Source organism: Crotalus tigris, unplaced genomic scaffold (genome assembly GCF_016545835.1).
Source record: "Crotalus tigris isolate CLP2741 ecotype Arizona unplaced genomic scaffold, ASM1654583v1 scf7180000023627.613776, whole genome shotgun sequence".
NCBI lineage: Eukaryota > Metazoa > Chordata > Lepidosauria > Squamata > Viperidae > Crotalus > Crotalus tigris.
In genome coordinates, this window is record NW_024100088.1 from 491,218 (window position 1) to 516,270 (window position 25,053).

General features: G+C 36.1%; 1 protein-coding gene across 7 annotated transcripts in view; it reads right to left on the reverse strand.

Annotated features, from left to right (window-relative positions):
• LOC120297518 (glycoprotein Xg-like) overlaps positions 1-25,053 on the reverse strand; it is a 93,561-nt gene that overhangs the window by 67,217 nt on the left and 1,291 nt on the right. For all 7 annotated transcript variants that reach the window (XR_005553818.1, XR_005553816.1, XR_005553817.1 and 4 more), the window contains exons 2-5: positions 16,712-16,750; positions 13,911-13,952; positions 13,404-13,469; positions 11,782-11,838 (exon numbers count right to left, since the gene is read on the reverse strand). Coding sequence is in view for 2 of the 7 variants with exons in the window: in XM_039320239.1 (XP_039176173.1) it covers positions 11,782-11,838; positions 13,404-13,469; positions 13,911-13,952; positions 16,712-16,750 (204 nt within the window). In the remaining 5 variants the exon portion in view is untranslated. The remainder of the gene's footprint in view (positions 1-11,781; positions 11,839-13,403; positions 13,470-13,910; positions 13,953-16,711; positions 16,751-25,053) is intronic.

The following is a 25,053-nucleotide window of genomic DNA, read 5'->3' on the forward strand; positions in this document are numbered from 1 at the left end:
GAGAGAGGTTTCATTGAGCCAGCCAAGCCTAAAGTGGCTGCCCCGGTCCTTTTTAGAGAGAAGAAGGATGGCTCTTTACGTTTATGCGTGGATTATAGGGCCCTGAATACAATCAGTGAAAGCAACCTATACCCGCTGCCCCTCATGAAAGACATGCTGTCACACCTATCGAAAGGGAAAATTTTTTCTAAACTAGACTTAAGGGAAGCTTACTATCGAGTGAGAATCAAGGAAGGGGACGAATGGAAGACTGCATTTAACTGCCCCATGGGGTGCTATCAATTCAAAGTCTTGCCATTTGGATTACAAGGGGGCCCTGCAGTCTTTATGCAATTAATCAATGACGTTCTAAGGGAGCACCTGTTTAAGGGGGTCCTTGTTTACTTGGACGACATTCTTATCTTTACCGAAACAAAAGAAGAACACGTCAAACTTGTCAGAGCGGTTTTAAAGAAGCTGCGAGCCGCTCACCTATATGCCAAACTCTCAAAATGCGAATTCCACCAGGAAAGGATAGACTACCTAGGCTATCGCATATCCCCACAGGGCATTGAAATGGACCCAGAGAAGGTCAGAGCAGTATTAGAATGGGCACCACCCCGCACAAGAAAGCAACTACAAAGTTTCCTGGGCTTTGCAAATTTTTACCGCCAATTCATCCCCTCATTTGCACAGATAGCCTTGCCCCTCACTAACTTACTAAAAACGAAGGGAACATCCTCAGTAAAACCTAGCCAGCCACTAACATGGACAATGGAGTGCCAAGCAGCGTTTGAGAGACTAAAGAGACTTTTTTCTGCCGAACCAGTACTAAGGCACCCAGACATGGACAAGCCCTTCATAATACAGGCAGATGCAAGTGATGTGGCAGTGGGGGCTGTGCTATTACAAGAAAATGATGATGCAGTATTGCAACCCTGTGCATATACATCCAAGAAACTCACGGAAACAGAACAGCGCTGGCCCGTATGGGAGAAGGAGGCTTATGGGATACGTTGGGCATTACTCACATGGCGACAGTTCCTGGAAGGCAACAAAATCCCCTTCCAGGTGTGGACTGATCACAAAAATTTGGAAGCCCTGAAAACTTCCAGGAAACTCAATCCCAAACAAGCCCGCTGGTCCCAGCATTTTCACCAATTCCAATTTAAGCTCAAACATTTACCAGGAAGAAAGAACTTCCTGGCAGATGCACTATCTCGCATGCCCCAATATAACAGCGCACGAACCACAGACTCTAGACCAATAATGGCAGAGTCACAACTGGCAGCACCAGTAACCACAAGAACCCAAGCCAAATTAAAACCACAACTGGACAGCCAAACTGGAATTGAATTCAGAAAAAGTTTGGAAACAGATGATTGGTTCCAGAAAAACAAAAATGTGTGCACAATGAAAGACGGGTTGCCTTGGATAGGGGAAAAGTTATATATACCAACAACTCAAAGAGTAACTTTCATGCACCTTTGCCATGACACAAAATCAGCAGGGCATTTTGGATTTGTAAAAACTTTACATTTAATTAAACGGCAATTTTGGTGGCCATCCATGAAAAAGGACATTGAAAGTTATATAGCCAGTTGTCCAAAATGTGCCACGGCAAAGAGGTTGCAAGGGAAAGTGCCAGGACTATTGCAAACAGTGGCAAGTCCCTCAGCCCCCTGGAGAGAAATAGCCATGGATTTTATAGTGGAATTGCCAGAAAGCAATGGGAATACTGTGGTCTGGACGGTCACGGACTTGTTTTCCAAACAGGTGCACTTTATCCCTTGCCAAAAGATTCCCACTGCAAAAGCCTTAGCAAAACTTTTCATCCAACACATTTACAGATTGCATGGGGCACCCCAACGCATCATCTCTGACAGGGGGGTGCAATTTACGTCTGCATTTTGGAAGGAATTTTTATCCCTCTTAGGAACCACTCAGGGACTGACATCTAGCCACCACCCTCAAGGAAATGGGGGGGCTGAAAAAATGAACTCAGTACTTAAGCAATATTTAAGATGTTTTCTTAGTTTCCAGCAGACCGAGTGGGCGGACTTACTCCCTTTTGCAGAAGTTGCCTACAATAATGCAGTCCACTCCAGCACAGGTTACACTCCTTTTCAAATAGCCACCGGTCAAAGTTTCAACCCCATGCCAGAATTAACCCCAAACGAACCAACGATCCCCTCGCTGAAAGAATGGATGGAAAAATTACAAAACACCTGGCCAATAGTCAGAAAAGCACTAGATGAAGCTAGGCAGGCTTACAAAACACAAGCCGATAAAAAAAGGGTTGAGCCTACACCATTCATTATAGGAGAGATGGTGTACTTATCTACAAAATACCTAAAGTCCCTACAGCCCTGTAAAAAACTTGGACCAAAATACATAGGACCTTTTCCAATTAAAAGAATCATAAATCCAGTAACAGTAGAACTAGAGTTACCCAAAAATCTCAGGCAAATACACCCAATTTTTCATTGCAGCTTGCTGAAAAGAGAGCATCAGTCACCTCTACGGCCAAAAATCCCCCCCCCACCACCTCCAATCATGGTGGAGGGTGAACAACACTTCGAAATAAAGGAAGTCCTTGACTCTAGGAGATATCATGGAGCAACTCAGTACCTAGTTGCCTGGAAACACCTCCCTCCCTCACAAAATGAGTGGGTCCATAAACGTCATGTCAGAGCCCCGAAGCTATTGAAGAAGTTTCACACAGAGTATCCTAACAAGCCTAACTAAAATTTTTACTTGCGTTTTCTTTCAGGTGGATCTCTCTTATTGTTAAGAGGGGCCGGATGTCAGAATCCAATTATATTTCATCTTTAAATTATCAAATATAGAAACTCCCAATTCTGCCTTCTCTGGATTCTGCCATAAGAGGGAGAGAAGGGGGAGAGCAAAGGGGCTTTATGGCCCTCACTTCCTTCTTTACACTTCAAAGAGCTGAATGTGTGTTTATTGTAACCTCTAAGCGTTAACATATCAAAGAAGGGTAATTGCCTTTCATGTAGTATCTGAAGTCTCCATCCAGACGGAAGAAAGAAGAAAGGAGGTGGAATTGTGATACTTGAAACTATCACTGGAAGGGGGGTTGATTGGGTGGGACTACTGGGGAACCCCTTAAAACCTTGAATGGGAGAGCTTGGACCCCAAGTCCTGTCTAGCATGCCTGCAACCATTTTCTCTTAATAAAGGATTCCTGTTGGAAGAATTATTCCAAGAGTTCTGTCTTCTTAAGATGCAAAGTGGGGTGGGTCCTTACAGTCTGCTAATTTTGCAGAACAAAATTGGGACAGAATTAATGCAAATTCTGGGTATGTCTCACTTAATGACGGTGATCTGTTTAGTGACAATAACTCATCTAATGATGAAAAAATAATTGAAGATGTCAATGTTCAGGGAGGAGAAGCTGAACAAGACATGAAACCAGAAAGACTTGAGACACAGGAGCAGTTAATATCATGTAGGTCAGAGCGATGTAATAAAGGAATTCTGCCTGACTGGTATTCTGCCAGCAAGGTAAAGGTTTGCAATGTGTGATATGAGCCAAGAGGTGTTGGCATTACCAAAGGCTGAACAAGAAAGATGGAAGGAGGCCATGGATAAAGAGATGAAATCCATGGGAGACCATGAAGTATTTAAATCAGTGACTTTGCCACAGGGAACCAAAGCTGTGGGTTGTAAATGGATATATAAGAAAAAGGTATTGCCAAATAATGATATACAGTATAAGGCCAGGTTAGTGGCACAAGGTTTTTCACAATTAAAGAATGTGCACTATGATGAAGTATTTGCACCAACTGTGAAAAGTGAGAGTATAAGATTAGCACTGGCATTGGCAGCGGCATATAAGCATAAAATCTGGCACTTTGATATCACAACTGCATTCCTCAATGCTGAGTTAGAGGAAGAAATTTATATGATCCAAGCACCAGGATATGAAATTGCAAAACTTAACATCGTATATAAATTAAACAAGGCTATTTATGGACTGAAGCAGTCAGCCAGAAACTGGAATATCTGTTTAGATACTGCTTTAAAGGATCTTGGATTTAAAAGCTGATAACTGTATGTATACTGGACAGTTACAAGGAGGGAATTGTCTACTGTTATCATTTGTGGATGATCTTTGCTTCATCGCAAAGGATGCATCACAAGTCAAAGAATTTGCTGATAAATTAGGAAAGAAATTTGAATTAAAGAATTTGGGAGAAATAAAAAATTATCTCAGTGTAGAGATACAGAAAAATGAAAAAGGTGGTTATATTCTCAGTCAAAGGAGAAAAATTGAGCAGTTATTGGAGAAATATAATATGAAGGATTGCAATACTGCTCCCACACCTATGAGTGCGGATTTTTATAACAGTTTAAGTGCGGACAAAGGTGAAACCTGTGATCAAGAGATATATCATTCAGCAATAGGGAGTTTGTTATATCTATCACAGTGGTCCAGACCAGACATAGCTTGCGCAGTAAGCATTTTGAGTCGTTTTACTGCTGCACCTACAAAGTTACATTGGATGGGTGTAAAAAGGGTTCTCAGATATTTAAAGAGAACTATAAATTTGGGTCTTCAAATACAGATTACTGAGGAACTGAAATTAAAGTGTTATGTCGATAGTGACTATGCAAATGACATAAACACAAGGAAATCAAATTCTGGGATTATAATATTGTTTGGAGGGACTCTGATTGGATGGAAGTCCAGAAAACTAACAACTGTTGCTATTTCAACTGCGGAAGCAGAGTTTATTGCTTTATCTGAATTGTGTTCTGAAGTTACATGGTATGTACAGTTGTTGCAAGATTTAAATATTAATGTAAAAGAATCTGTAAAGGTATTTGAAGACAATGCTGCCTGTATAAAAATGGCAACTGGTGACAGGGTGAAGAACAGAAGTAAACATGTAGACATTAAGTATTGTAATGTCAGGGAAGCTGTAAAAGGAAAATTGATTAGTTTACATCATTGTTCTTCTGAAGATAATTTGGCAGACATGATGACTAAACCATTGGGTGGTATTCACTATGGAAAATGTGTTAAGTCAATAGGTCTGATGTCTCTTCCTGTCATGAAGGGAGGAGTGTTGGAATATTCATGAACAGGAAGAGTCATGTGGTAACTCAGTCAGCCAATGGGAAAAAAGTGCTACTGAGTCTGTGCAAAAAGAGTTAGGAGCTGGATTTCCAGTCTCTGGGTTTGTCTCTGGTCTGTCTCTGTAAGAAGTCTTCAATTAAGCTATGTATGGTAATGTAAATATTTTGATATAGAGAAGTTATTTTGAATCAGTTAAATGCAGTCAACTGTGAGAGCTTCTGATTTATTTTTCACCAATAGAGAAATTAAAATTCTCTAACAAAGATATTCTAAATTCTGAAGGGAACTTAAAATCTAGACAAGAGATGGAAAATCAGGACATCGATTTAACACGGGGGTCATATTTACAAATGCAAGTGAGATATGATAAAGATATTAAATAGTATGGATTTTAAAAGAGCAGACTATGTTTGACCAGACATTACTAACTTCTGACAAAAAGTTAATTAAAAAAATGTACAATTTCTTATTAAATCTGAAAATGGAAGATGAACAGTTAAAAAAACAATGATAATATGGGCAAAGAATTTTGGATATAATATAAATGTAGAGAAGTGGCAAAGTTTGTGGGAAAGAAACTATAAATCGACAATGTCAGCCTCCTATAAAGAAAACTTATACAAAATGTTTTATAGATGGCACTTGCCACCTACAAGATTAGCAAAGATGTTTTAAAATATGTCAGAGAAATGTTGGAAATGTAAGCATAAGCCAGGTACTTATTATCATATGTTGTGGACATGTGTTAAAGCAAGGAGATATTGGACAAAAATTCACACTTGATTAGAAAAAATGTTATAGAAACACATAGATTATAGATCTGAATTTTTTTTACTAGGTATAATGCCTGAAAAACATGATAAGCAAAGTATATACTTGATTTTACATGTGATAACAGCGGCAAGAATTATATTTGCACAATACTGGAAGAACGAAGAAACACCACCAGAAGAAGAAATAATTAAAAAAAAATACTATGTGTGGAAATGGACAGATTTACTTTAAGGTTAAAAGAAAAAGAAGAAACAGAATATTTTCAAACTTGGGACCTATTTTATCAATGGTTAGATAAAATATTTAGGGATTAGGAATTTAATTTATATTAGTGAATAAGATACTCAGACAACACGTTTTGTTGAATGATTACTACTGAATTCTGTTAAAAAATCAATAAAACTTTATATATAGTAAATTTAGGTTTTACAAATGTTTACATAAATTCCTTCAGATAATTATTACCATATCATTCCCACTTCCTAACATCTCCATCATCCAGCATGTCCATGGCATAGACATAGTTCAGTATGTGTGTCCCTGTTTCTTAACAACATTCAAAATCATACACAATGTATCTTTTTCCTAATTTTGATTTAAAAAGTCATTTTAGAAAACATAAATGTCCATTCAGGCTCTCTACTTTCCATCACACTGTCCATACTTCAACGTCTTACATTCTATGTGCAGTGCTGTGACATAAATGCCGCACCTGACACAAAATACATTATCCTCACAATCAATTTTTTCCTCCTCTGCCAGCTGTACATGTCTTTCAAGACATGCCTTAGACTGGCAAAGCAATTTGCACTTAAAGCATCTTGCTTTTCCCCCATCCACCTCATGACACTTACTCCAAACATGCCCAACAAAAGTACTGACAATCATGTCTAAATTTGGGGTGATACAGTTCATGGGTGTACATTCACAGAAGTAATGTACACCCATGAACTCTTTGATGTTTTTTACCCCACAGTAATGATTTTTGTGTAGCAACATAAATTCCAGCTTTTCTTGTTGGGGTCTTCCAGTGACAAAAAGCCTCCACCCCCACCCTTGATGATTAAACAAGGGTTATACCCAAATACTCTTCAAATAAGTGTATCTGTGAAAAATCCATTCTGAGCCCTGTAGAAATGCTGAGCCTATTAAGGAATTCCCTGGCTCTAGTGATAATTTCTTGGTTAGTAGACACACCATTATATAACAAATACAACAGATTGTCTACAAAACACAGAAATAATCCCTCCACGTTGAATTCAACCAGATGTTGTCTTTTCTTCTTCAAAACCTTGCTGAATAGCACTATGCCTAATTTTCTAAGCCCGCTCCCCTCCTGGTTCTTCACAATAGTGACTGTTAGTTCTAAAGAGTTCCTCTACAACAGTGGTTCTCAACCTTTTTAATGCCACGACCCCCAACTGGTCGTAAGTTGAGGACTACTCAACTGGTGCAGCACCGTTTGCAGAATGGGACTTTTGGCGGGCTCAGCAGGGCAGAGACAGCCTGGACAATTCCTATTGGCTTTTGAAAGCCAATAGAATTAAACTCTATTCAAGGGAGTCTATTCTATTGGCTTAGAGGAAATAGATGAACTTTTTGCTAGTCAGCTAACTAAGGTATGTAGGAAGCACATCACAATAGTAATGGGGGACCTGGAATGTTAACGGCCTTAATTCTCCCCAGAAAAGAAAGAAAATATTTTACTATTTAAAGCAACATAATAATGACATTATTTGTTTGCAGGAAACTCATATTCAACTTAAAGATCAAAAGTATTTACTCAACGCTCGTCTGGGATCTCACTTTGTATCTCCTGCCCCTGGGAAAAAAGGGGGTGTGGTTATTTATGTCAAGCAAAATCTACCAGTTCGTCTGGTAGAATCAGATTTTCAAGGAAGATATGTTATGATTGAACTGGGTTTATATGGTAAGAAAATACTTATAGTGGGATTGTATGCACCAAACCAACAACAGGAACAATTTTACAGACTGTTACATCAGAAAATAATTTCGTTGGACTATACATCTGTGATATTAATGGGAGATTGGAATGGTGTTTTAGATACACAAAGGGACAAAAAAGGCTCTTCCACTTTTTTTAAACAGGCTAAATTACCCAAAGCTTTTTTTGATCTGAAAGAGGACTGGGAGCTGAGGGATTACTGGTGTGAACGTAACCAAGAGGAGAGAGACTTTACTTTACTTTACTTTTTTCTCAGATAGACATCAATCTTTTTCAAGAATTGACTTTTTCTTGATTACAACTGATTTATATAACAGGGTAAAGAATGTTAAAATCTTTCCTAGGTCATTGACGGATCAGAGTCCAGTTTGGATGGAATTGGTTCATGAAAAAGAGGAGAGGAGATCCTGGAGGGTGAATGAGAACTTATTTAGACAAGAAAGGAATGTTCAAGAATTAAAGGAGTGTTTAAAGGATTATTTTGCTTTAAATATGCACAAGGGAACATCAATATCAATGGTATGGGACGCAGGTAAAGCTTTTATGCGTGGGATTCTGATAAAAATGAATAATGTCCATAGACAAAAGCAGATCCAGAAACGTAAGGAATTGGAAGATGAGATTAAATTAAAAGAAAAGTCTCTGATTCTAAATCCTACAGATGAAAAGATTAAAGAATCTATAAAATTGTTAAAAACACAATTTAACATGCTGATGGCTGATCAAACTGCAACTAACTTATTGTTTATGAAACAAAATACATTTTGTAATGCTAATAAACCAGGGAGATGGTTGGCCTATCAATTAAGAAAGAAACAGAGACGGAGAACTATAGATAAAATAAATTACAATGGCAAATTAGTGTATCAGAAGGAGTTGATTAAGAAATCTTTTTTAGATTATTACCAAAAATTATATAAGAGTACTAATGTACAATTTTTAGATATAAATAATTATTTAAGTGAGGCCAATTTTCCTAAATTAACAGAAGATCAGAAACAAGAAATTAATGAGTTAATTACCAATGAGGAAATTGTGACAGTTATTAAACAATTAAAATTAGGCAAAGCGCCGGGTACGGATGGTTTGACATCCATTTATTACAAAACTTTAGTAGAAGAGATGACCCAACCTTTATGTGAGCTTTTTAATAACATATTACAGGGTTCAGAGATTCCTCCGTCATGGCGCAGTGCTTTTATATCTTTGATTCCAAAAGAGGATCAAGATCTTACCTTACCAAAGAATTATAGGCCTATATCTCTCTTAAATGTAGATTATAAGATTTTTACAAAAATTTTAGCAAATAGGCTCATGAGGGTTTTGTATCAGCTTATACATAAGGATCAATCGGGTTTTATAACTGGTAGGTATATGAAAAATAATGTTAGACAAGTTGTTAATTTATTAGAATATTTAGATAAAAATAACCAAATCTCTGCTGGGCTGATATTTTTAGATGCTGAAAAAGCTTTTGACCAATTGAACTGGCAGTTTATGTTAAGAGTAATTGAGGAGATGAACTTTAGAGAAAAAATATTACAAGCTTTTGGTTCTATATATCAAAAACAAATGGCACAAATTATTGTCAATGGGGGTTTGTCAGAGGTTTTTGCAATAGAAAAAGGTACAAGACAGGGATGTCCATTGTCACCGTTACTGTTTGTTTTAACATTGGAAATTTTGCTGATTAAAATTCAAGAGTCGCAGGAAATAAAGGGAATAGAAGTAAACAAAAAAGAATATAAGTTAAGAGCTTTTGCAGATGACTTGGTGGTTACTTTGTCTCAACCTACCTATTCTGTAGTAAAGTTACTACAATTGATTTATCAATATGGACGGGTTTCGGGCTTTAAAATTAATAATAATAAGACTAAAATATTACCTAAAAATATGACTAATTTGGACAAGCAGATTTTGGTTAATTTGACTGACTTTGAGGTTGTTGATAAGACAAAATATTTGGGGGTTACTTTGTCTGTTTCTAATGCAAAATTGTATAAATATAATTATGAAAGGCTGTGGGTCAGGGTACAGAAAGACTTAAAGAATTGGGAGAAGTTACAGTTATCTCTTATGGGAAGAATTGCAGTGATTAAAATGAATGTTTTACCAAAATTTCTTTTTTTGTTTCAAATGTTAGCCATTTTAAAGAATGAGGTTAATTTAAATGAATGGCAGAAAGGTATTAATAAATTCATTTGGGCAGGGAAGAAACCAAAGGTAAAGCTCAAAATTTTGCAGGATTTCCATGAAAGAGGTGGACTCAAGGTACCGAATTTGAAATTATATTATGATGCCGTGGTTTTAACACTAATTAGTGATTGGGTAAACTTAACAAATGTAGAAATACTCCACTTGGAGGGTTGGGACTTACTTTTTGGATGGCATGCCTATCTAATTTTTAATAAAAAAGTGGATCAGGTTTTTAAATCTCATATTATAAGGACTCCTCTACTTCGGGTTTGGAGGAAATATTATAAAAGTGATTTTAAAATACCACTATGGGCTATACCTGGGCATGCAATAGAGGGGATAAGGAGAGGAGTTAAAATGGATAGGGTTTCTTATACACAATTACTTAAATGGGATGGTCAAAATTGGCAGTTAAAATCTTTGGAAGATTTAGTATATGAAAATATTACTTATTCATGGTTTCAATATAGACAGGATAGATGGAAGATGGATAATAGTACAGGCTTGCTTAGAGAAGATGAGAATCTCTTTAAACAAGTAAGAGATCAAAGGCGAACTCATATTAAGAGAATTTATGGGGTTCTAGTGGAACTGGATTCAGAATCAGAATTAATTAAAGAATGTATGATTAAATGGGCACAAAATTTTGGTGAACCAGTTCTATTGGACACCTGGGAAATTATCTGGGTGAGAAATGTTAAATTTACGCAAGCCCAGAACCTAAGGGAGAACTTTTATAAAATGTTTTATAGATGGCACCTTGAGCCACAAAAAATGTCTCGTATGTTTCCTGACTTACAGCCTAAATGTTGGAGATGTGGATGTTTGAATGCTACTTACTATCATATCTGGTGGTCGTGTAAAAATATAAAAGCTTTTTGGATTAAGATATGGTGGAATATTCAAAGAATTTTTAGAAGGAGGGTAAAATTTACCCCACAATTATTTTTGTTAGGTATTGTTACCAATTGTGATACTCAAGAGACTATATTGATGCTAAATTTCATTACAGCCGCAAGGCTGTTAGTAGGGCAATACTGGAAGAAGGAATCTTTGCCTACTTTGCAAGAGTGGTTTTTAAAAGTTTCTTATCTGGCGGAAATGGCAAAGATTTCGGCTTTCTTAAAGGATCAATCACAAGAGAAATTTTTTGCCATATGGGAAAAATGGATAAATTTCATACAATACAAATTGGCTATAAAGAAATACCATCTAGCTTTTTCATAATTTGTATTTAAATTTGTATTTTATAGATTGTATTCTTTCTTTCTTTTCTTTTCTTTTATATCTTTTTTTCTTTCTTTTTTTTCTTTTTTTAAAGTATTTTTTTCTTAATGCTTATGTTTTTATTGTTATATATATTTTATTGTTAATTATCTTATAAGTTGATTATTTTTTTTAGAATTTTTAAAATTTTAATTAAGCCTATATTCAGCTCTGGGAAGCTCGGGGGGAGGGAGGGGGGTGGTTTGGGAGGGTTTGGGTGAGGGTTGTCTTGTTTTTTGTTGTTGTCTTTTTTTGTTTTTTGTAAAATTTTCAAAAAAATTTCAATAAAAAAAAATAGTAGACTATAAAATAACATTGAGAACCTTGGCAATTTCCCCTATATAACAGACTTCTATAAAAGTTAAAGTATGAATTTCAAACTGCTTATAATGGATTAAAATGCTTGTTAAAAGCAAATCTACCAATTAAATTATTTTGCCACATTGCTAAAGTAGAGGAACATGAATCACCTGAAAAAGAATCTATACGCTACCTGCTGGGCGTGGAGGTAAAGATTTCCCATCATTGAGATCTAGGTCATTAAAGGCACCTAAAAAATAAAATTAATTATGTTGTTACTCTTTTCCCTGTCTTTCATACTCTCATTTTCTCCATCTTGAGGATTTCAGAATCTATCTGAAACATTAGCTGATGTACCAAAATGCATCTTGAAGTGTCTTGCAAATGGTTTGATGGTATTTGATGTGAAACTACCTGTCAGACCTGCACCAATCCGATCCCTTAGGAAAGAAAAGCCTTTGACTCCATTTGGTTAGAGCAAAGGGTTCTTTTACTAAGAGTGTTGGTTGCAGTAAAATCAAGCTTGCTCTGAAATTACCATGCTCACTGGATACAAAAATGAGATGTAGGTTTGCCCCAGCCCTCAGTCCCCCCATAATCAGACCGTTTCCAGCCAACTGAAGCTCACCAAGATGTTTTGAGAACTCTGAGATGTTTGGGGGTAATCCACATATTTCTCAGGGTGCCTGGCCATGGGATCTGGTCCTTCTCACCTGTGATTTCCCCCCCCCCCCCAATTTCTTATCATGTATACAAAGCTTTATTGTTCTTTCATTCTTCCTCCTTTCATCCTCCTCCCCCTCTTCTTTTAATGGCAGGATGCCTGTGAAGCCCCCAAGCCAAGCCAGGCAGAGCTGACACTACAGATATCTAAAAAATGTAAATGGTCAAAAGCAGAGTCTTAAGCAATCATGCAGAACAGCAAAGCAGATTCTTATGCATGATAACTAAAATGAAAGACAGGTAAGGAGGAATATTAAGAAAGCAGCACCAAAGGAAATTGTTGTGGCCTTGTTACACAACTTGGTCTTTCAAGGTCATGCAAATTCCTGCAGCCAACTGCCACTCAGGCTTTCTTGTATAGACATTCATATTTCACATACTATTCCCTTTATTTGATGACATACATCTACTTTACAGCCTAGTTAATATAGATGATATGAACAGTACTTTATTTAAAGTACTAAAAATTAAATTAGAACTGCTGATCAATATGTTCCAGTAATATTGATCCATGGATTTAAATCAGTGGTTCTCAACCTGTGGGTCGGGACCCTATTTGGGGTCGAACAACCATTTCACGGGGGTCGCCAAACAACACAGTCGGCCATTTTTTTCCCCCTTTTCCTTAGCTGTGCTACTCCCTTTTATTCTATTGGCTTTTGAAAGCCAATAGAATAGACTCTCTTGAATAGAGTCTAATACTATTGGCTTTCAAAAGCCGATAGGAATTATCCAGGCTGTCTCTGCCCTGCTGAGCCTGCCAAAAGTCCCATTCTGCAAACAGTGCTGCACCAGTTGAGTAGTCCTTGACTTACGACCGGTTGAGTAGTCCCCGACTTACGACCAGTTGGGGGTCGTGGCATTAAAAAGGTTGAGAACCACTGATTTAAATGAAAAGAGTAGAAAGGTAGCTAAATATTTCAAAACTTAACAACAAAACCAAATCTTACCAGTTGCAATCGTGCCGCCACCGACATTGCCACCATTAAAGGAATTTCTTAAATCAACATATTACAAATCAATAAACATAATCAAACCAGTGGAAGGAAAAATATTATGAATAGATCTAAATAACACATATTCCTTTCTTACCGCCATTTCCATGATTATCTGAATATGGTCTAAGGTCAGGATATAAGAGAGGTCGGGGTTTGTTACCTAGAATAAATATTTCCAGATATACAGTAAATTTCCTTATCATACATTTTATTTCTTTAGGAACAATAAACATTTCTTTAATCTATTCTTCTCCAGAAAAACACCTTGGATTACAATGCCCATAAATGCCAATTATTATTCTTGTTATCAATACTGGAAGATTGTTTTTATCTTTCTTTACAATAACCATTAGGAATGGGCAATTGATGGAAAGGGACAGGAAAAAAAATGGCATTCATCTTTAAGAATTAAGCAGGAGTTGCTCTCTGGAAAAAAACAAAACCACTCCAAAAAAGGTTACAATGTCCAAACCAGCAGTATACAGTATTAGGAAAAGCTCCTTAAAGAGTATTGAGAACATTTCAGTTATAGTTTAGATCTGGCACAAAGAAAGCTTTAGCACTGTAGTATTTATTTGAGCAGCTGCAATTTAATACTTACCCCCTGGTGGCTTTTTGGTTGCTTCAGAAGGCTTCTTATCATCTAAGCAAAGTAAATGAACATTACTGTATTATTAAGATTATCAAAAAGGAGGCTAGTTGTCATTTCTAAAACTCATTGTGATGTTGACAACACAATCTTCTCCTCTCTTTATAAACCCTCAGAATTAGCACAAGCTGAGCAAATGAACTCTTCATTTTTAAGGTCCCCTAATTCCCAATATCACATGTCTACTAATTGCTATTAATATACTATTTATATTCATTATTTTCAGGAGGAACAAAAATAAAAGAGGTATTTTAAGCTTCCAATATTCTTTACAAACTTATCAATAGTATTCTTAAAAATGACTGAAAATCAAGCCAGTTCCCTTTTGCTCTCTTGGGTAAAGTTTTTAAAAATAAAGTTTTTAAAAATATTTATATAATTTTCCTGTGAAAAAAGTTCCTTTCAAAGAGATGCAATTTTCAGGACTCAATTTAAAAAAATGACAAGAAACAAATACTGAATATCTCAAAGTTCAACCAAATGGAATTTAGCTTCAAGATATATTCAGTTCCACAAATACTTTATCTCTAAGATTGCCTGGACGAATATTTTTTTTTATTTGATAATTATTTCTAAATTAATATATTGTATGCAATATTGCTTAGTAAAAAATGTTATGAAATATGCTAACACTCTAATTAGATGCATATGAATATATGGGGATAGATAGATGGGGAACTCCCGAAGACAGGCGTAAGATACAGAAGGATCTTGACAGACTTGAACATTGGGCACGATCTAACAAAATGAAATTCAATGGTGAAAAAGGTAAGGTTCTACATTTAGGCAAGAAAAACCAAATGCACAGGTATAGCTTAGGAGGTACTTTGCTCAATAGTAGTAACTGTGAGGGGGATCTCAGAGTCCTAGTGGACAATCACTTAAATATAAGCCAGCAGTGTGCTGCAGCTGCCCAAAAAACCAACACAGTGCTAGGCTGCATTAATAGAGGGATAGAATCAAGATCACGTGAAGTGTTAATACCACTTTACAATGCCTTGGTAAGGGAACACTTGGAATACTGCATCCAGTTTTGGTCACCACGATGTAAAAAAGATGTTAAGACTCTAGAAAGAGTACAGAGAAGAGCAACAAAGATGGTTAGGGGACTGGAAGCTAAAACATACAAGGAACAGTTGCTGGAATTGGGTATGTCTAGTTTAATGAAGAGAAGGACAAGTGGGGGGGACATGATAGCAGTCTTCCAATATCTCAGGGGTTGCCACAAAGAAGAGGGAGTCAAGGTATTCTCCAAAGCACCTGAAGGCAAGACAAAAAGCAATGTATGCAAACTAACCAAAGAGAGAAGCATCCTAGAACTAAGGAGAAACTTCCTGACAGTTAGAATAATTAATCAATGGAACAACGTGCCTCCAGAAGCTGTGAATGCTCCAACACTGGAAGTCTTTAAGAAGAGATTGGACAGCCATTTGTCTGAAATGGTATAGGGTTTCCTGCCTGAGCAGGGGGCTGGACTAGATGACCTCCAAGGTCACTTCCAACATCATCATCATCACCATCAATAATAATAATAATAATAATAATAATAATAATAATAATAATATAATAACAACAACAACGTGAATAAATAAATAATATTTTAATAAAGAGGTATGTATTTATATTCTTTGGAAGCAAGTGTGTATAGCTTACATTGGCTGATCTTGAAATTTTAAATAGGGTCAGCCATAGTTCATTTTTGCCTGTACATATGTGGTAACACACTAAGAAAAAGCAGAGCTTTAGGCTAGATCACTGTTTTCTAAACTTGGCAATTTTACAATGTGTGGACTTCAAATCCCAGAATTCCGCAGCTGGCTTCTGGCAGCTGAAGTCCACATAGCTTAAAGTTGCCAAATTTGAAAAACATTAGAATAGAATAGAATAGAATAGAATAGAATAGAATAGAATAGAATAGAATAGAATAGAATAGGAAATCTGGAAGGGACCTTCAAGGTCTTCTAGTCCAGCCCCGTACTCAAGTAGGAAAACTTATACTATTTTAGATAAGTGACTGTCTAGTCCAGGGTCTTCAAACTTGGCTCTTTTATGACTTGTGGACTGAACTCCCAGAATTCCTCAGCCAGGCACATTGACTGAGGAATTCTGGGAGTTGAAGTCCACAAGTCATAAAAAGGCCAAGTTTGGAGATCCCTGGTCTAGTCTCTTCTTAAAAAGCTCCAGTGATGGTGCTCCCACGATTTCTGAAGGCAAGCTGTTCCACTGGTCTTTAACCAAGTTAATGTATATAAATATTGCTAAAATCACATAATAATGTTAAAAGTTTACAATCTTATGAGGCTGCATTAGTGCATTACTCGCTGTTCAGGGCAGCATGCACAGCCACGTTTAAAATTTTGTGACACATTAATGGTATATACCATTTACTATATCTGATTTGGTGGGAATACGTTGTTTAAACAAAGGTCTAGTTGTAGTCATCCATCATTTTAATTTTCTAAGAATCCTTATGGGACGCACATGTGGAGAACCAGTATTGAAAATTATTAGGATGTTAAACACTAAGGGTTGGATTTGTAGCATGTCACATCCCATTCATTTTTTAAAAAAAATTAAAAAATCATTTAAAAATCAAGTGATGCAAGAAGTCTAGTGGGCATGAAAAGAAGTATCTATCTGTTGGTTGCCATGAGAATAATGTTACCTACCTTTGACATAAGCTGAAACAAAATTCAGTTTAATGAAAACATTTGACTTTTCAGTAAGAATTTTTTATTTTCTAATATACTTACTTGGGTCAAGAGCATCTTTTAAGTCAAAATCGCCATTGTCTATCAAAAGAAACACAAACATTGAAGGGTTTAAAAACATCTTGTTCCCCTTTTTCCATAGGCTGGCCTGTAAAAATATTGCCATATTGTATGGTATATATATGGTATACCATATGATATATGGTAATATCTCATAGTGAGACGGCATCCTAGGAACAATGCAAATGTATTGTTTACTCAGTTCCTGAATATATTTTATGATGGATCCTGTTCCTTTTTTGCCCATCTTAAAATCTAGTCTTAAAATCTCATGTCCAAAAGATTTTTGATCAATAGCAGATAAATTCACAACACATTCAGTGAGCTTTCAATAACCAACAACTCAGTTATATGAATATTGAACAGATACTGTATATCATGTAGAATACATTTGAGACATCTGAAATAAGCAGCTGAAATTCACTGCAAATTCACTTTTGCTAAGCAGAGAGAGAGAGAGAGAGAGAGAGAGAGGGAGAGAGAGAGACTTTCTGATTATGGATGCTGGCGAGAAAATATTGTTGGAATATTCATGAACAGGAAGAGTCATGTAGTAACTCAGTCAGCCGATGTGAAGAAAGTGCTACTAAGTCTGTGCAAAAGAGTATTGAGTTAGGAGCTGGATTTCCAGTCTCAAGGTTTATCTCTGGTCTGTCTCTGTAAGAAATCTTCATTAAGCTATGTTGCTGTAAAGAAGAATGGTATTGTAAATATTTTTATATAAATATAAAGTTATTTGAATCAGCTAAATGCAGTCAACTGTAAGAGCTTCTGATTTATTTTTCACCAATTAGAGAAATTAAAATTCTCTAATAGGTTATGGGCCCAGAACTTACTAAGGACTGCATTGTAATTTAAAGCTGGAAGAAATTGCCTGTGTTTAGAAAGTATAAGAACAAGGCAGAATTAGCAGAATGTCTGCAATGGAATTTAAGGAAAGCTGTGTGCCTCGTTTGGGCCAGAAGAATTACATTGTGTGGGCTGCAAAAATGGAATGTTTGCTGAAAGCTAAAGAGCTGTGGTATATTGTTGAAAATCCACCACAAGTATTTTCAGCTGCAGATCAGAAAAGCCATGATCAATCTATGGCTTATCTCATCTTGAATTTAGATGATGCACAATTTCTAAATGTTGCAAATTTAAAGCCTGCAAAGGAAATATGGTTGAAATTGAGAGCTGTGCACGTGAATGTTTCTGCTTGCAACATAGTGCAATTGTCAAGAAAACTTTACAGAGCCTGTTTGCAACCAGGTGAATCTGTGGAACAGCATTTAAATAAAATGCAAAGTTTATTTTTGGACTTAGAACAACGTGGGATTAAATTCCCTGAGTCCCAGAAGGTTTTATTGGTGTTGAACAGTTTAGATAAAACCTGGGACACAGTTTCTGCAATATTTGAGTGCAAAGAAGAGCAAGACTTAAATTTTGAAGCTTTAAAGGCATGTTTGCTTAATGAAGAAGAAAAATGCCATTTTAGAAGCAGCCACGAGGAGGAGAAATTCCTGAGGAGGGGGTCCAGACTGCAAGTCTCCAGAGGAGAAGAAACAAGCAGATCAAACCCGGACCAAATTGCAACACAGGAGAGATTTTGCAAGCAGAGAGCTGCTCAGCGGGAAAAGACTTGCTACAATTTGCAGAAAAAGACATTTGTGCAAAGAAAAAGGACTGCTTTGCAAAAGGAACATTTTGGTGTTGCAAGAGTTTGCAATAGCAACAACAGAGACAAGTGGCTAATTGATAGTGGGGCAAGTCAAACAATTGTTAATGACTCTAAATTATGTTGCAGGTTTGTTCCAGTAGCACAAGAAGCTGTGGCTTTGGCAAATGGCCAGAAAGCAAAAGTCATTGGAAAAGGCGATGTAAAAATTCCATATTTGGAATCAAAGTTTACCAATGTGCTTTGTGTACCTGAGATGGAACATAATTTGTTAAGTGTGTCTAATTTAGATAAACAAGGTTTTGAGATCATTTTTATAAATGGGAAGTGTCTCATCAAAAGGAATGGGAATATTTGTGCAGAAGGCATAAAGGAAGATAATCTATATGTATTGCAGGGAAAAGGGTTCAATGTTCCCATATATTTAAGAATGTTGCAGAGCATGATTCATGTGTTCATCTTCTGCATAGAAGACTTGGCCATGCAAGCTTTAAAGTTTTGCAGCAAATGCAAGATTTTGCAGAAGGGTTAAATTTGAAGGGATGCAAAACATATTTGGACTGTGCAATATGCAAAGCATCAAAGTCAAAGGCATTCCCAGTTAATAAATATAGCACAAGACAAACAAAAAGAGTTCTAGAGCTGGTCCATGCAGATCTGGTGGGACCTATGCAATCCAGTTTGGGAGGAGGAAAATATGCAGTGGTAATTGTTGATGATTATAGCAGGTATTCGTTTTGCTACTTGCTTAGAGATAAGACAGAGGTGCTACAACAATTCAAACAGTGGGTAAGTTTGTAGAGAGAAGGTACAGACAACAAGTGTGTCAATTGCAAACTGACAGAGGTACTGAATTTATGTCAACTAAATTCCAACAATGGTTGGGGCAGTTGGGGATAAGACACAGACGTACAAATCCTTACACAGCAGCAGAGAATGGTGGAGCTGAAAGAAGGAATGGTGTTTTGCAAACAATGAAAGATTCATTATTAGAGGATTCTGGTATGAGCAGTTCATATTGGGGAGAAGCCATATTGACTGCCAATTATATAGTTAACAGGCTGTGGAGTTCCTCCATTAATAATACTCCATATGTCATTCTATATGGGAGAAAGCCATCACTGGCACATTTGAGAATTTTTGGAAGTACTGCATGGGTACATATTCCGAAAGCAATCAGAAGAAAGGGACAGCAAAAGGCAAGAAAGCTCAGGTTTGTGGGCTATGAGCCAGGGTCAAAAGGGTATTGCTTTAGCGATGGAAGTAAAATAATTGTTATTTCAACAATTTGAAATAACAGAACAAAATTGGGACAGAATTAATGCAAATTCTGGGTATGTCTCATTTAATGACGGTGATCTGTTTAGTGACAATAATTCATCTAATGATGAAAAAATGAGTATAGAAGATGTCAATGTTCAGGGAGGAGAGGCTGAACAAGACATGAAACCAGAAAGTCTTGAGACACAGGAGCAGTTAATACCTCGTAGGTCAGAGCGATGTAATAAAGGAATTCCGCCTGACAGGTATTCTGCCAGCAAGGTAAAGATTTGTAATGTGTGGTATGAGCCAAGAAGTTATAAAGAAGTGTTGGCAAGCTGAACAAGAAAAATGGAAGGAGGCCATGGATAAAGAGATGAAATCCATGGGAGACCATGAAGTATTTAAATCAGTGACTTTGCCACAGGGAACCAAAGCTGTGGGTTGTAAATGGGTATATAAGAAAAAGGTATTGCCAAATAATGATATACAGTATAAGGCCAGGTTAGTGGCACAAGGTTTTTCACAATTAAAGAATGTGCACTATGATGAAGTATTTGCGCCAACTGTGAAAAGTGAGAGTATAAGATTAGCACTGGCATTGGCAGCGGCATATAAGCATAAAATCTGGCACTTTGATATCACAACTGCATTCCTCAATGCTAAGTTAGAGGAAGAAATTTATATGATCCAAGCACCAGGATATGAAATTGCAAAACCTAACATCGTATATAAATTAAACAAGGCTATTTATGGGCTGAAGCAGTCAGCCAGAAACTGGAATATCTGTTTAGATACTGCTTTAAAGGATCTTGGATTTAAAAGTTGCAAAGCTGATAACTGTATATATACTGGACAGTTACAAGGAGGGAATTGTCTACTGTTATCATTTGTGGATGATCTTTGCTTCATCGCAAAGGATGCATCACAAGTCAAAGAATTTGCTGATAAATTAGGAAAGAAATTTGAATTAAAGAATTTGGGAGAAATAAAAAAGTTATCTTGGTGTATGGATACAGAAAAATGAAAAAGGTGGTTATATTCTCAGTCAAAGGAGAAAAATTGAGCAGTTATTAGAGAAATATAATATGAAAGATTGCAATACTGCACCCATGAGTGCAGATTTTTATAATAGTTTAAGTGCGGACAAAGGTGAAACTTGTGATCAAGAGATATATCACTCAGCAGTAGGGAGTTTGTTATATCTATCACAGTGGTCCAGACCAGACATAGCTTGCGCAGTAAGCATTTTGAGTCGTTTTACTGCTGCACCTACATAGTTACATTGGATGGGTGTAAAAAGGGTTCTCAGATATTTAAAGGGAACTATAAATTTGGGTCTTCAAATACAGATTACTGAGGAATTGAAATTAAAGTGTTATGTCAATAGTGACTATGCAAATGACATAAACACAAGGAAATCAAATTCTGGGATTATAATATTGTTTGGAGGGACTCTGATTGGATGGAAGTCCAGAAAACAAACAACTGTTGCTATTTCAACAGCGGAAGCAGAGTTTATTGCTTTATCTGAATTGTGTTCTGAAGTAACATGGTATGTACAGTTGTTGCAAGATTTAAATATTAATGTAAAAGAATCTGTAAAGGTATTTGAAGACAATGCTGCCTGTATAAAAATGGCAACTGGTGACAGGGTGAAGAACAGAAGTAAACATGTAGACATTAAGTATTGTAATGTCAGGGAAGCTGTAAAAGGAAAATTGATTAGTTTACATCATTGTTCTTCTGAGGATAATTTGGCAGACATGATGACTAAACCACTGGGTAATGTTCACTATGGAAAATGTATTAAGTTAATAAGTCTGATGTCTCTTCCTGTCATGAAGGGAGGAGTGTTGGAATATTCATGAGCAGGAAGAGTCATGTGGTAACTCAGTCAGCCAATGTGAAGAAAGTGCTACTGAGTCTGTGCAAAAGAGTATTGAGTTAGGAGCTGGATTTCCAGTCTCAAGGTTTATCTCTGGTCTGTCTCTGTAAGAAATCTTCTTTAAGTTATGTTGCTGTAAAGAAGAATGGTATTGTAAATATTTTTATATAAATATAAAGTTATTTGAATCAGCTAAATGCAGTCAACTGTAAGAGCTTCTGATTTATTTTTCACCAATTAGAGAAATTAAAGTTCTCTAACAAATATCCACTATAGTTTTTCCAAAAAGAATTATTTCTTATTTTTTGTAACAAGTCATATACATGATTAATGGACCCAGAGTATGGTATTCTGTAATAACAGTGTGATTGAGGTTAGGAGTATGCAGAGCTATTAAGGAAAAAAAATCTGATTTGTGAAAGAAACTCCAAAGAAATATTTCTCAACTGGCTTAAATACAGTATAAGTTGAAGTCAGGAGAGGTTTTGGCAGGCTTTCAAGATTCTGTGGGAATCCCTTAATCTCATTAAAATTCTAGATTATATCTATTTCCAATGGTTATCTGTCAGCCTAATGATTTCAGTTATATTATGGACATGTAGAAAGACTGTACCAGAGACTGGCCTATTTCTATGTCCCCACCATGTCAGGTGTGACTCCAGTGTTCTATGAACATCTTTGCCAGTTAACTGCTGCACTAAAAAAAAAAAATGCAAACTTCTGAAGTTGGGGGATGGATGGTATCCTATTGGGTCAAAGTTACTCTTCTTTTCAACTCCCTCTGCCAAGTTCCTCTGCCCCAAACTGAAGTCAGGACACCATTGTGTTTTGCCACTGTCTCCTCTTTTCCAGTCAGTCTGACTCTTTGCCATTTGCCAAACACTTGCTACCTTTTTACCTCCTCCAGTGTCCTTATTTAATAAATTGTTTTCTTATTGCAAAAGCAAATGCAGGACAAGGATTAAAATAGGCCAAGAAAATACTGTTTGGAGATATGTATGTATGTATGTATGTATGTATGCATGCATGTATGTATGTATATAGTGTTCCCCTATTGGCTAGTTGAATGATGTATTGGTCTATTTAGACTGCTTATTCAGCACCAAAGTGACAGCACTCACAAGATGGCGTGAATAAAGCTCATAAAATATGGGATTGACAAAAATGGGACCTATTTAATTGTACCTAATGCAGAGGCAAAAAGTATTGGTTACTGGACTGAGAAAATGTTGGGCAGCACTATAATCTGGAATTGAACCTTTGAAAAAAGTGTTAGATGAACAACTAATGTCACTGAATCTTCATAACTGTGGGGAAAGTTGCTGCATAGGACACCACCAATAACAGTGCAGTTCTTTCCTATTATAAAACAGTAATGGACTAGAATTGCAGCGTGGAGAGAGACAAATACAATAATAATAAATAATAGGCTCTGGAAGAAATGAGGAAGAAGAAAAAGTTGATGATGAGTATGAAAAAAAGTTGTTATAAAACACTGACCCTGTGAAAAATTGGTTTAGTTAAGAGAAAGCTGTGGGATTAAAACAGGAGTAAAATAACAATCAAGCTGTCAGGTACCAAAACTCAAAAAGATTATAGAAATGTGGAAGGAATAAATGGCCACTGGTGTAATTGGAGGGAAAGCAAATCAAATTTCTAAATAGATTTAGAAATTATTAGCGCAATCTTTGGCACAAATGAAATATGTCTGTGTATACTTAAACATACAGTATTTATTAATAACACCGGCATGATGTTATCTGAGTCATGCCTCATTCTGATTTGGGGAGGGGTCGTGAACATATCAATATGGCATAGAAGCTATAAAAATGAAATAATGTGATTTTATGACAATATAATTAACATTTTAAAAGTCACGGGTGTCAACTTGATCACATGATGTATTGTGACATATCACAACTTTTTTGCCTTTGCGGAGCCAGGGTGGGCGTGGCCTGTATATGATGCATCCGACCCATGTGCCACCAGTTTGACACCCTGCGTTAAGGTATTATTGTGAGAGATAATGAATACTTTTAGCATTATCTCTACAGTCAAGACTGAATCAACGATAGAGGGTGGGAAATACAAGCTATATAGCAAATATGAAAAGTATTTTTGATGTATGACTCATGTGTAGAAAAGGAACATTTATTATGTTTTATATTAATAAGTATAACAAAGAATACATCTTGTAAAGCACACTGCCTGCATGTAGAGCTGTCTCTGCATGTGAAATTCATAATTGTAGTTACATAAAGAGGCAACTCCCAATGCAATTATTTTGGAACTAGAAAGTCCACATACTTGACTTAATGCGTGTTATGCTTAAAGGCTGAAACATTTAGAAATAAGAATCTAGATTCATTTGGCTGCACAGATTACTTTTTACCAAATTCACATTAACCATCTTCTTTTCTTTAACATTCTCATTCCTCATTCTCATCCATTGTAGATAAAGAGAACCAGCTGCAATACTTTTCCCATATTTTTTTCTTTAAACTTAGAAAAAAGTTGAAAGAAATTCCAAAACCCTTTAGTAATTTAAACTTAGTCATTAAATATGTTTCAGACTGTGTAGTTAAAGGAATTTGATCAAAAACACCAGACAGATTTCCAATCAAAGCTGTATGCTGAAATCAAATTTATACAATCTATCAATATTTATTATGGTCACAGACCAACAAATTTACACAAAGTTAACACTTTTTAAATTCAGAGGGCACTGAGAAGCGTTTACCTTTTATCCAGAGACTTTTTTGGAGTCTTTAATAATTTACTAAACTTGTCATATCTTCCATTAACAAAATTGTAGATGAGCAGGCTGATCCAATAGTGAAATCAAGTTCCATCAGTTTGGAATCTTTGCTCTCCCATAAAAAAACTACATCCAGCCCCCTGTGAATTCCGTTGACCATTATTTAGCACCATTTTGGCTTGACCATTGGTGGATCAGATTCTTATGTATAGGTAGCATGTAATAAATTTTTAGTGCTTGAATTCCTGGTTATTCGTGTCTGACAAAAATAACTACAAATTGTAATCAAGAGAAGACAGACTTGAATTATTTATTTTTCTATCATTGCTAGTAGAAAAGCTGTAGCTTTGGTGAATGAAGAAGATACTACAATTAATATGTAGATACTACATACTACAGCTGTTAAAAGTTATTATTTGAATAAAACTCTCATGATCACCTACTTGAGGTAAAAGTTATGGGAACTAAAGTTCTTTAATATCTGGAAAGGTACATTTGTTTTGGCACTTTTGTTTATGCCTATTAACTTGGATTTTATTTCGAAGTTCTAATAAAAACTAAGATCATTTTGTAAATTATACATGAATGTATTGTTATAATTTGGGAATCAACTTGATAATTTTAAATAATGAATATATCATGATGGGATTGTTTGCATTGTAAAATACAGTATCAGCTTGAATATTTCAGTAGATAGGTTTACAGTGAAAACTAAATGAATATTGCCTGTACTATATAGGTTTCCAAAGATGATTTAATTC